General features: G+C 42.6%; 1 protein-coding gene across 5 annotated transcripts in view; it reads right to left on the bottom strand.

Moving 5' to 3' along the window:
- CNTNAP4 (contactin associated protein family member 4) overlaps positions 1-13711 on the bottom strand; it is a gene marked incomplete at both ends in the record, with an annotated part of 284081 nt that overhangs the window by 130029 nt on the left and 140341 nt on the right. For all 5 annotated transcript variants that reach the window (XM_080936900.1, XM_080936904.1, XM_080936903.1 and 2 more), the window contains one exon: positions 1224-1371. In XM_080936900.1, coding sequence (XP_080793026.1) covers positions 1224-1371 — 148 coding nt within the window. The remainder of the gene's footprint in view (positions 1-1223; positions 1372-13711) is intronic.

Here is a 13711-nt window from a genome sequence, read left to right as displayed (position 1 = left end):
CCTCCAAAGGGACCTTCATGTATATGTTCATACCCACAGAGAGACACACAGCTAAACTAAATTTAAGAAAATCTTTAAAGACTTCTTCAACTCATCTTCTTTATGACATTTGGGTTTTTTTTTTCTTTTCTGTTAATAAAAGGAAGCAGGACCTAGCCAGGATAACATCCTGAGGTGACATGATGCATGTGATGTATGGAAAGCTTTAGTGGCAAATAAATAAGTCACATTTTACTAGAGGGGTAATAATGTAGTGACATTGGACAGTCCTGGGTTTGACCCTGGAGTTTCCCAAGTGTTAATTGTATGGGTCAAGGCCTGAATCTTGCCAAAGCCCAGCTTATGTGCCTGGTTGCTGTAGACTGTGTTAACCAACTTATTGTTCTATAATAACAGAGCCCCTCACAGGATGGTATGGCTTGAGTGACCCCCTTCCCCACAGGAAAAACACAAAAAAAGAAAGAAACAAAAACCATGTAATAAAAATGCCTCATTAGGAGAAGCCTAATTGAAATCTGTGGTTTCTGCCCCCCCCCCCTTTTAAATGTGAAATTATTTTCAGAGACTTTTTTTATTCTGGCAGAGGTCTTCCCTGTCTCTTTTAATTTATGCTGAGGGTATGACATATTTAAAAATGAATTTCTTGGGATACTATTTTTTTAGGCTACATAGAAAAATACTCAGCCTTCATACAAGCTGGCTGGTCATACATACTAAATGGCCTAACAAATCTTTTCTTTTTGAGACAGGGTTTCTCTGTGCATTCCTGGCTATTCTGGAACTATTTCTGAAGAGCAGGCTGGCTTTCAACTCATAGAAATCCACCTGATTCTGCTTCCCAAGTGCTAGCATTAAAGGTATGTACTACTACCACCCAGCTTTGGCTCTTTTTAAAGCCAGAGTAGCAACGTAAAGCTTCAAGTATACTCGGGGAGATGCAATATTCAAATACTCAGACTACTTAGTAATGATAGCTATGTAATGTACACACACACACACACACACACACACACACACACACATCTCATCCCTGAACTAAAATGTAAAAGTTGAACACTTCAATAAATATTAGCACATGTGATCACAAGAATGGCCTTTCACTGAACTCTTTCCTGTCTGATGCCTTTCTTCACACCGACAAAGTTGATTTCAGTGTACAGTTTGGCTTTTCAACAATCTCCTTTGATATCTATTTCTGTATGTTGGGTAAACAAAAAACTTACGGTATGCACACCCAAACACCTCGATGCGCATCCCAATTCTGCCCTTGGGGTTCCATTCTAGAGGAATAAAACGCAGAAACCTGGCTTTGATTGAAGGCTGGAGTCTACAGTACACAACGCTGTCTGCGTTCGCATTTCCAGAAAAACCCTGGAAGAAAACGAAAAGAAGGATCTCTCGGTATCTGGAGATTGTCAGCATCGCCCGGAATGAATGTCTGTGTGCAAAGCTAACCTTTCCTCCCCCCCCCCCCCCGTGAAAAGTGTAGCTTCTTTAAGGAAATCAGATGAACCATTTTGTCTCTCCATGCACAAAGTGACTGTTACCTCAGGTTTCTTTGTATTAAGAAAACTTTTCTATTACAATCACACCCATTAGAGCAGCTTTCAACCACGGTACCCTCGATAAAAAACTGCTTCGGCAAAACACGGATTAGACGTAAATGTGTGTGCGCCCGTGGCTGCCAGCCCTGCAATCTTAGCGTGCGGAAGCCAGGAAAATTATCTTCCAGTACTGAAAAACGATTACCTGATTCAGCACAGGGATTGCTCACCTGTTTCAGATACTAAGCTTTCTGGGCTACCTCATTAGCATAAACAAAAGCCTCTCTCCCCCACGTACGAACCACACTCTATAAGGCTGCTAAGCCTCATCAGCACACTGCTTCAGACTTGTCCAGAGCCATAAAGGGAGACCGGTAGCAATGAGAATTTGGAAAGACCTGTGATTAGACTTACAGACTCTGGCTCTGGAAAACGAGAGAGACCTTTGGAATGATGCTAAGCCAGCACAGTCAAATTGCAGATGAGGAAATTAAAGGTCAGGAAGGGGCAAAAGAAAAACAAAAAATCTCTGGCGTCTGCAAAACCATTACACTGAGTAAGCCTATGTTCCTTGCGAAGTATTAGGGTATTCGCTGATGTATAGCTTTCCTGTACCATCCATAGAACTCAACACCCTGGCTCCTTAAAACACTTTTAAAGATTTATTTATTTTATGAGTGTCTGCATGTATGTTCACAAACCATGCACATGGCTGGTGCCAGGGTACTGCTGAAGAGGGTACCAGATCCTTTGGAACTAGAATATCCATTGTGAGAGTCCCTGCAGGTGCCAGGAACCCTAGGTGTGACATCTTCAAAAGCAGCAAGTGCTCTTAAGTGCTGAGTCAGACCTGCAGCCCTGAGCCATTTTTATCTGCCGCATCATGGGACTTTGAATAAGAAGAAATCAGTATGAAAGAGAGGCTGTTCCCTTCACTCACATTTCAGCTTTATTTCTTCTCCACCCCTTCTCCAATTCTTCTCTCTCACAATTTGTATATGTAGGAATGACATAGGAAAGATGCTATCTGGTATGTATGCAGGCTGGTGATGCTACCTCTCCTTAAAGTTAATGAATAAGAGTCCAGCTCAGAAGGTTAAGAGGCAGGCAGCAGGTTCCAATATTACTAGTTGGTACTAGTATGTACCAAAATATTTTCTAATGCGTTCTTAAAGAAAATGTTGGGGTGTTTTGAAATCAACTCCTGTTAACTCCCTAAGTGATCAGTTTGTTCCTCCTGTTTCAAGAGCATCGCCCTCCCCCACACACACCCCAATTTTCAGGCTGGCAAGCCACAAGCATCTCCACAGCTGTACATTTCCCCTGCAAATTAAATCTGAAACCTGACACCTGTGATCACTAATCCTCACCATCCACCGGACAGTATTTGGAACCAGCTAAGAAACAAACTTTGGCTTGCGTCTATAAGAGGGTTTTCCAAAATCAAAGATTGGCCATCAATGTGGGTAACAGCCCAGATGGGTTGGGACCCTCCCCTGAAAAGAAGTGTGAAGTGGAGAAACTGTCAATTTCTGCTTGCCCGCCGGAGCTCTGGCTGTCATGGCTTTCCCCTCCACGATGGACGTGACCTCAAACCAGAAACCACAAATAACCTCTTCCCCTCACTAACGGTGTATGGTCACAACAGATAGCAAGGATATGACAATGTCTTACGGTTTCTACTATGACCACCCAGCTTCACATAGCATGTTCTCATCAGAACAGTCATCAAACCTGGTCTTGGACCTTTCACTCTTATTTCCTGCCCCCCCCCACCCCTATGCTCAGAAAGGTTTCCCCCCAGTGACCAGCCAGTGAGATTTGGGCAGGAGGAGTGCAGTGCCTCATCACACTGAATTCGGACAAAACCCAAAGTCCCCATCAATGTGACAGCCACAGCTGGGATGTAGCCCCATTGAATCTCCTTGAAAAGGCCTGACCCAGTCCTGATTAAGGCAACCGTGTACTGTCACTTCCTGTTTTGGCTCTCCATTACTGCCTCCACAGGGGACAGACTTGTTCTTGATCACAGCTTCTAAGGTTAAGTTTGTGGGCTCCCACCTTGGATCTTCCTGGTGACCTTCTCTGGGTTTCTCATCCTCTGCAGGAGGGAGGGTCCTTAGCTGTCATTCTTTCTCAGGCTTATTTATCTTACCCTGCTAGCAGGAGTGCTCCACTAAAGCATGGACCCTAGCCAGCCTCCAACTACAGTGAAATCCCTGTTTGGCTCAAGGTGGCTCTCAGTGAGATCCTTGGACATTTATGGGGAGACAAGGCTTAAAAAAGAAAATTCAAACGAAGTTCAGCAGACTTCTCAATTGCAAGGCCTCTCGGAGTGCAGGCTAACATGACAATGTGCTGTGTGGCTTAGGACCAGGAATGATCCAGCTAGTCTCAGACATACTTGATCCCAGGAATGTTCTTCACACCCTTTTTATTCTCCTTGTCTACTGAGCACCTGCCCGGGCTGCTGCTGTGTCCCAGAATGTAAGTAGAAAAATAGCCTTCAACCCTATATATCCTTAAACTCTGACCAGCACCCCTTTTAGAAAGTTGCACCCCGTTTCCTATTTCACTAGTCAAAATGATTTACTAAGGATTAAGTAAGGGAGATTATCACACTAGTAACCCACCCCCAGCCACCCCATGCCCAGAGATCCTGCCGGGAATTTGGACATCCATGTGGTGAAATTTTTCTTTTAGGAGGGCAAAGTCAGGGTACTTTTTCCCAACTTGAACTACATGTTAAAACTTTCAGTGTACAGCCCCCGGCACAGATTTATGTATGTATTCATGCACGCACATGCTCATATACACACATATGCATGTGTCACACAGCCCCTAGACACTGGTATGTCTATGTGTATATGTGAACACATGTATATGCATCTGCTATGATGACCCCAGGCACTGCTGTGTGTACATATGTGAACACATCTTCTATTTGCATGTATCATGAATACCCCAGACATTGGTATGTGTATGCATGCTTGTATAGTCGTGTTATGTTGACCTTAGGCACGTATACATACATATGTATAAGTGTGCACACATGCATATGTGTGTGTGCCTCTTCACAAGCTAGTGTGCAAACATAACTGAGATCCTGGCCTCTGGATACTGGCTGCTAAAGTGACACTGTGAGTTTATCATACATCTTTGATTCTAGTTTCTGGGTACCACTGGCAGACTAATATAATCTGTAATTATAATCCCTTGCCAAGTGAACAGGTGGATGATTAATTAAATGACCTTCCAAAAGGTATCACATTTTTCCCCTAAAATTAATAGAATTTCACACATTTAGTGAGATGCATGGCAAGGATCTCAGCTTAAGGGACAGGGAGAGAAAGGGACTGCTGTCATTGGCAGCGACAGCAGATGGGTAAGTGGCCTGGGAATGCATGTGGATAGCAAGGTTGATTTTTTTTTACCTGATTGACTTATAGGTTATTTAAATTTTTAAACATAAAGTGCATATATATATATACATATATATATAATTTGCATAAGTAATACAAATATCTTCCCTGACACAGTAAAAATTTTAGCAGTTCTCTCTTGCAGAATTGTGAAGCGGAGGATTGTGGAACGTGATATTTTTTTTAAATAAGCTGGTATTCTTCTTTTAGTAGTTTTTTTTCTTTCCTTTTTTTTTTTTTAATTAAGACATCACTATAGGAGGTGCGGGCAGTGGTGTGGCTGGCAGAGTACCCTTTAGGAACACTCAGAGACCTTAAAACATCTTCCCACTTGCAAAGTCATTTGGAAAAATATAACATTACTAATTCTCACATCTAAAGAAGACTGCAGCATCTGCTTTCCGATGCCCAGCCTGTTTACCTACGTGAAACCGCAAATAACTAAGATCCAGTATTTTGACTCAGTGCACACAGAGGAAGTTTTCAGAATGTCTGTGGGGTGCAAGACTGATCCCGCAGTACCTTATGAATGAAAATTTCAAGGCCTACTGCCAAGTTTTAAATGCATCACCCATCCCTACGAGACGGTCTTCAGTCTGTTACCAAAAAAAAAAAAAAAAATGTTTTTACATACCATCAAAATTCATAAAGAAGCACACAGATTTCTTTGTTGGTTTAGTTTTGTTCTTTAAGAAGGACAAGGGCTCACTGTGTAGCCAAGGCTGACTTCAAACACAGCACCCTCCTGCCTCAACTCATAAATACCGGGATCCAGTGGCCAGCAAGAAATGCATGAGTTTAAAGGTCTCTTCCTTTTGCCCACCCACTCCCATCCCCACCCCTGACATTTCTTTCCTTCTCTTTACTCCTTAAAAAAAAAAGAAAGAAAAGTATCGAATGAGTATCCCTTCCTTCAGAGTTCAGTTAAAAGTCAGAATCCATTGGGTGGGCCTCAGAACTGCTGCAGGAAGATGGTTTTCCACCTCCCAGGTGAAAGCAGTTGTGCTCATGCATTTCAAGTGTTCGCTACTGTGATTAGAACTTGAAACGTCTCCCACAGGCTCACACAGCTGAATGCTTGTTCCCAGCGCCAGCTACTCCCTAAGGCACAATGTTCTAAAGGAGGGGATTCACTGGGGGAATGGCAGTTCCGAGGGGTGTAGACCTTCAAGTCTACAGCACAGTTCTGCTTCATGGCCTGTCTCTTTTGGGTCACCTGAAATATGAGCAAGCAGCTGCTAGCCTTTCTCTTGGCCACAGAGCTGCCTAGAGTGATGGCTTCCACTGTCATAGCTCCTCAAATGATAAGCCAAATCAAATCTCTCCCTTTTGTTGTCCCTTCTAAGGACTGAGGCATCCACATTCTGGCCTGCCTTCTTTTTGAGTTTCATAAGGTCTGTAAATTGTTTCTTGGGTATTCAGAGATTTTTGGGCTAGTGTCCGATTATCAGTAAGTACATACCATGTGTGTTCTTTTGTGACTGGGTTACCTCAGTCAGGATGATAGTTTCTAGTTCCATCCATTTGCCTAAGAATTTCATGAAGTCATTGTTTTTAATAGCTGAACTATTGTTTTGGTACATTGTGTAAATGTACCAAATTTTCTGTATCCATTCCTCATGGGAGGAAATGAAGGGACAAATAGAAGATCAGGGATTGAAAAGATCATCCAGAGACTGGCTCACCTGGGGATCCATCCCATATGCAGTCACCAAACCCAGTCACTATTGCTGATGCCAAGAGGTGTTTACTGGAAGGAGCCTGATATGGATGCCTCCTCAGAGGCTCTGAAAGAGTCATACCAATACAGATGAGGATGCTTGTAGCTAACCATTGAACTGAGTGTGGGAACCCCAATGAAGGAGCTAGGGAAAGGATTAAAGGAGCTGAAATGGTTTATAACCTCATGGGAAGAACAACATTATCAACCAAACAAACCCTCCAGAGCTCCCAGGGACTAAAACACCAGCCAATGAGCACACACAGAGAGAGGATAGCATTGTCTGGCATCAATGGGAGGAGAGGCCTTTGGTCCAGTGAAGGCTCGTTTTTCCAGTGTAGGGGAACGAAAGGCACTGAGGTGGGAGTAAGTGGTTGGGACAGGGAGCACCTTTATAAAAGCAAGGGGAGGGGAAATAGGAGTGGGGAGAAAGGAGATACCATCTGAAATGTAAATACAAAAAAATATCCAATCAAAATGAAAATAAAATAAAATAAAGGCTCACTAACAAGGAAATGAAAAAAATAATCTCTCCCTTTGACTGGCCTCTTGTCAGGAGTTTGGTCACTGTAATAGGAAAAGCAGCTAATGTTTCTGCAAGGTTCGTGTCTGAGCTTGTGTTTTTCCACCCTCCTAGGACAGAGAGAAGTTCTTCTCTTACAGCTCCCTATTCAGCCTCACAAGTTTTCAGGAATAAAAGGAATTTAAAAGTGTCTGCTAGGGCTAAGAAGGGAAGGAAATAACATTGTTATTGCACTGAGCTCTACACCCAAGCTACCATAAACTGGGTAACCTACGCAAAGCCTGCTCTTCTGTTTTGTGCATGTGGGTTGTTGTGTGGGTTGTTGGTTTTGTTTTGTTTGTTCTGTTGACTCCAGGCCTGCTCCACAGTGGGAACCCATCCCTGGTTCTGTGGGTCAAAGGACGCACAAGAGGAGCGCCCGCTCCTATAACTAACTTTTCCTCACTGGAATGTCTTCCAAATGCTCCTGTTAGTGCTGTTGACGGCCTGACCTGAGAAGGCTGTCATTACTATGGTCCTGAGCTAACGGAGAATGCAGTAACTGGTCACATGTCTAGAGTGTATGATGCTGAAGTTATGATGGGAAATACAGGCTACACTCTCCAAAGTTCAAGGACTGTTTTCAAACAGTAAACAGCAAAAGTTTATGAGCCAGAGGTGAGAGGGATACACAGCGAGTAATAATGGTTAATAATGTTATTATTAATATTAATAAATCCTCTTGGATCTTACATATTCACCATCCTTGAACTCTAGTGCACCTGTGTTTACCAGCATAACAGGTACACAAGACTGGGTTCTGCCCATTAATATTTCATCATGGATTGGGGAGAGGGCTCAGGAGGCCCCAGTCCTCCCTCGGGGACTATTAGCACTTAAATGCTGGGAGAAGGGCTGTCATTCTCCTCAGTGCTATAGCCCCTGACAAGTTGCATATGCTCCAATAACAACCCCATCCAGAAACATGCAAGCAACTCTAGACTCAATGGGTCATACCCAGTACCAGGGACAGAAGGTACGAAAGCAAGGATACCTTGTAGGGAGGAGGAAGCGGTTTAGTAGAAGAGCAAAAGGGATAAGAAAGCTGAAGAAGGGTGAACATTACTAAAATTTGCTATATATATATATATATATATATATATATATATATATATATGTGTGTGTGTGTGTGTGTGTGTGTGTGTGTGTGTGTGTGTGTGTGTGTGTCTGAAGCTGTCAAATAATTACCTTTAAAGTCTATTTCCAATAACTTCAATTCCGGGGCCTAAAATGTCTAAAGTCAGCACTGGCAGATTGAATCTCTGGTTAGGACCACACCCTGAATTGTATAATTCTGTCGTTCTGCTAAATCCTCACATGGTAGAAAGGACAGAAGACATCCCACAGCTCCCAGGAGCCTCTCTGCTAAAAGCACCAATCTTACTGACATGAACACCCTGAACCTAATTATGTCCCAGCATACCCTATCCCCAGAAGGCCACAGCCTTAATGATTAGGATTCCAGCATGCAAGGCTCGGAGGAGGGAAGCATGCAGATTACAGCACAAAGTGACTGTGCTCTCTACGTTATCAATTTAAATGTCTTCATCACCCCCCCCCAAAAATTTGTCAATCAGGGTAAAACACAGCTGAAGCATTTTATGCAGCTTTGATGTCGGTGACAACCCTGCAAACGGAGTTATTTCTGTACCCACTTTACAACGGAGGAAAATGAAAATTATAGAGGTTAGGCGTCAAAAGGCACAGGGCTAGAAAGTGGCTAAGTAAGAATTTAATTCCAGGTTGCTCCGAGTCCAAAGCTCGTAATTTAGCCAAGTCATCAAAAGGCTTCACTGCAGCAGAACGCAGATGGAGAACACCTACCCTGGAGGAAGTGTGACTTGTTTTCGTAAGTGTTTCCCTCTTTAGTTCATGTCTAACTAGTTCATAAATAGTTCACATATAACATATTTCATACATCTGAGAATAATGCCGCTAAGCTGGGACTCAGCTCTACCCATTGCCTTTCATAAGATGGAATAAGATTCTATTAAGCCACACATTTTCTCGAACTTTCTGTAGAAGAATAAGAAAACAAAGGCACCATTCATAAGACTCTTGAATATAAACAGAAATCCCCCATAGATACAGAAAGTAGGGTGCTATGCCATGGTGTCATTAAGTATGTGAACTATCCAGAAATAAAATTTAGGCTTATGTGATAAAAATTGAAAAGCTTAATTGTACTTTTGTTTTCTGTTTGACTTGATGACTCACATACTGCACCAGATGTTCATAAATGACTTGGAGATGTATTTGAAGCATGACAGGGATATGGCTTGCCAGCACGGTGCTTGCCCGGTATGCACAATGCCCTGTTTTTGATCTTCAGCACTGAAGAATATACATGGCCGAGATAATTCATGAGTTAATGAATTAAAAAAACTTCAGGGGATCTTAAAGACTTTCCTAAATGGTTCTAAAGTTTATAGCAAGGTACAACAGGACTAATTTCTTTTTCAAATATTAATTGAACAAGCCATGTATAAAAAGCCAGGATGTTTAAGAAACCACTGCCTGTGGCAATTTATACGAAGCTATGAAATGTTTCTGTCATAAATCAGAAACAGGAGGCCCGTTATACATAGTTACATAGCGGACACAGACTGCATGTAAATCGATCCAGCTTCAGCCAAAATAAACAGCGGCAAGAGTTGAAATTCAACACAACAGACAAGACAGGCAAACACGAGAATCCTCTTGTCATGATTGATCTCTTTTATTACGAGAGTTCCAGTGACCTACATGTGACCTGTGTGGGACCTGCTTCCAGATGCAACTTATTTTGCCATTATCAGTTAGCACACAGACACTGGCCAAGTCACAGCCACGGATGTCAAATAAAAATCTCTTCTTTATTTGATGTCGGCTATAAATCTTCACTAAATGCACCTCCCAAGGGGTCCTTTAGTTGAGGAAAGTGCAAAAGAAAGGCAGAGAAAAAAAAGTGGGAGAATCGCCAACATGAATCCAAATAAGAAAAACTTGCAAACATATGTCAAAGAAGACATAACCACAGCCACAAAACATTGAGCTGAGCTGACTAATTTTCAATGTGAACGTAATCCCTTTGGGTTACTTTTTTTGCATAAACAGTAAAAGCAGTCTAGGAGTCTAAAAATATATGACAGTCATATTATTACAATATGTAATAATACATATTATTATTATAAACATAATATATACATATAATATTATATACGTACATATATACATAAATAATATATACATATTATTGTCCAGACTAGCCGATCCTGGACAAACCCCAGAATAAGACAAATAACAAAATACAAATATAGATGTGGAGCCAAAAATATAGAAATAAATATATGTAATATGATAGAAAAACTATAATAATAATAATAATAATAATAATAATAATAATAATAATAATAACAATAATAATAAACAATATATAAGGTACTTTCTCTTCAGATGTGAGAAGGATTACTGATGAAGATAAATATAAGCTCAGGTGACTCTTTTACCTCACTAGATTATAAGTAAAGTTTGAGTTTTAGACCACTGAAGGAAATGAATATATTTTGGGCCTCTGGAGATTTTGTGTCAAAACTTAAAGGCCTACAATTTAGGTCCAGGGAGCTGGAAATAAACAAACCCTAGGGTCAAGAGTAATGTTTTGGCTATGGGTTGTATGTTTGTCTGTCTGCCTGCCTGCCTGCCTGCCTGCCTGCCTGCCCTGCCTGCCTGCCCTGCCTGCCTGCCTGCCTGCCTGCCTGCCTGCCTGCTGCCTGCCTGCCTGCCTGCCTGCCTGCCTGCCTGCTGCCTGCCTGCCTGCCTGCCTGCTGCCTGCCTGCCTGCCTGCCTGCCTGCCTGCCTGCCTGCCTGCCTGCCTGCCTGCCTGCCTGCTTGCTTGCTATGAGAAAAAGACAGAGAGTCAACCAGAATAGGGTTGGATGGTGAATAGGGAGGAAGGTGGGAGAGATTAGGAAGAGAGAAGGAAATGTACATGATCAGGGTATATATCGTGTGCAAAAAAATTAAACAATATTCAAATAGAGGAGCAGAGATTGAAGAAAAGATCACTCAGAGACTGCCTCACCTGGGGATCCACTCCTTATGCAGCCACCAAACCCAGTCACTATTGCTGATGCCAACAAGTGCTTACTGGCAGGAACCTGATATGGGCGCCCCAGCAGAGGCTCTGCCAGAGTCATACAAATACAGTTGATGATGCTTGCAGCTAACTATCAGACTGAACACAAGTACCCCAATGAATGAGCTAGAGAAAGGATCAAACTAGCTGAAAGGGTCTGAAACCCATGGAAAGAACAACATTATCAACCAAACAAACCCCCAGGGTTCCCAGGGACTAAAACACCAACCAATGAGCACACATGGAGAGACCCATGGCTCCAGTTGCATATGCAGCAGAGGACGGCATTGTCCGGCATCAATGGGAGGAGAGGCCTTTGGTCCAGTGAAGGCTCTTTTTCCCAGTATAGGGGAACACCACGACACTGAGGTAGAGAGGGTGGTTGGGATAGGGAGCACCTTCATGGAAGCAAGGGGAGAGGGGATGGGAGTGAGGGGAAAGGGGATAACATTTGAAATGTAAATACAGAGGATATCCAATAAAAATCTGAAAAAAAAAGTAAAAGGTCATATTTCCATTTTCTCAATTGAAATTGTAGCAAAGTGCTCAGAGAGGTGTAGTGCCTCCTACTGCCAGCAAAAGCGACTAGAAAGATAGTCTGTAGGTCCCTAACTACCTGGTCAGTTTTTCTCATCTAATATTTTGCACACATGAGAATGATAAATAGTGCTAAAGGCTGTTCTTACAGAAAAAAAAAAAAAAACTCACCATCCTGAAAACACACAGACACAGACAAACACACATAGGTATGTATGCATACACACACAGACATGCACACATGGGCATGTACACACATACACACACACACAAACACTGCAGAAGCATGAGGTGGAGGATTGCATCGCATTCATAGTCAAGAAGGAGAGATAAGTGTTCTGGTGCTCAGTTCACTTTCTCCTTTTTTTTTATCTTTTGATTCGCTGTGTGACTCTAGACCACCCATATTCATGATGTCTCTTTCTTTCTCAATGAATGCTGTCACAGTACACCCAGAGGTATGTCTCCTACATGGTTCCAAATCCAGTCATGATGATAAACATAAGTAGCCATCACAAGACTCAACCAAGAACCACATCAGCAGATACATTGACCTAAGGTAAACCTTGACAATCTCTGGTACCACGAGAAAAGGCTGTCTATTGACATGTTGCTAAAGTAGCTCACACTGACAGATTCGCATGCAAAACTGTTTCAGTAAATAACTCAGGTGCTCTGCTCACATTCCCTCTAGCCCGGTAAAATCAAGACTCCAGAGGTCTCAGCAGTGGCTGGTCCCCCAGAGCTTTGGGACCTGCTCTGAGACCCGCTCTGGTCCCTCAAGGCTCTGTCCTATCGCAGCTCCCTGCCACAGACTCTGCCAACCCCATCCCGACCAAATCAAAGCTCCAGAAACTTGTAATTTAACAATGGCTCTATCTCAGATTCTTCTCAGTAAATTTTTCACTCCACAAAACATCCAAACCATAAACTCAGAGCCAATTGGTATGATATAATTTTCCTACCTAGACAAGACAAATTGCCCTATACAAATCCATCCTTTGTAAGATATACATAACTACCTAGAGCCAATGAAGACCACCTGGCTTTGGGTCATTCTTCTCTGCCTCCATATTGATTCTCTTTCCTTCTCCTTCCCTCCCACCTTACAGAAATTTTGTCCCCGCCTTACTTTTTACTGTCCAATTATGCATGGCCTTGACCTAACTTGTGCCAGCCCTCACTTGCACACAGACATCAACCTACTCAGAACCACTACTGTGGAGTGTAAAGAGACAAGCTAATCCAAAGGCAGATAGGTCTACTTGGAATTATAATGTCTGCTACCCTGAGCCAGTGCCACAGTCATGAAAATCCCCCAAGAACACTTCAGAGTATTAGCTACTACCCAATGGACTTTTATGGATTACATTTCTGAGCTAACATCCAAAAACCTCTTCCAGACTTGGAATCAGAGTCTCTTAGAGTCTAGTGAGGCAGGAAAAAGAGACCATTGAAAGCTCAATATCAAAAGCCAACTCCCTTGGCCCAGTGCTTTTTCAGAGATAGTCTCAACTAGATAAGCTCCTTCAGCCCCTCCAGCCTCCCAAGGATTCTGGTCTCACCCATGCGAAAGAAGATGACAGAAGTGGGTCTTCCATCAAACAGACTGAAACTCAGCACCACAAACGAGGTAGTGTAGAATACTAGAGAAACCCTGATAAATATGACACTTTTCAAAGGCATTTGAAGCAATGAAATTTACTTGAAATGGGATAGAACACAGTCCCTCCCATACATGCTATCACCCGACAAGACTCTAGTATAATATAGTGAATAACAACTGGCCATCTCTGGGGAGCATTCCAA

Source organism: Micromys minutus, assembly GCF_963924665.1.
Source record: "Micromys minutus genome assembly, chromosome: 24".
NCBI lineage: Eukaryota > Metazoa > Chordata > Mammalia > Rodentia > Muridae > Micromys > Micromys minutus.
This window is presented reverse-complemented; position numbering and strand designations above follow the sequence as displayed.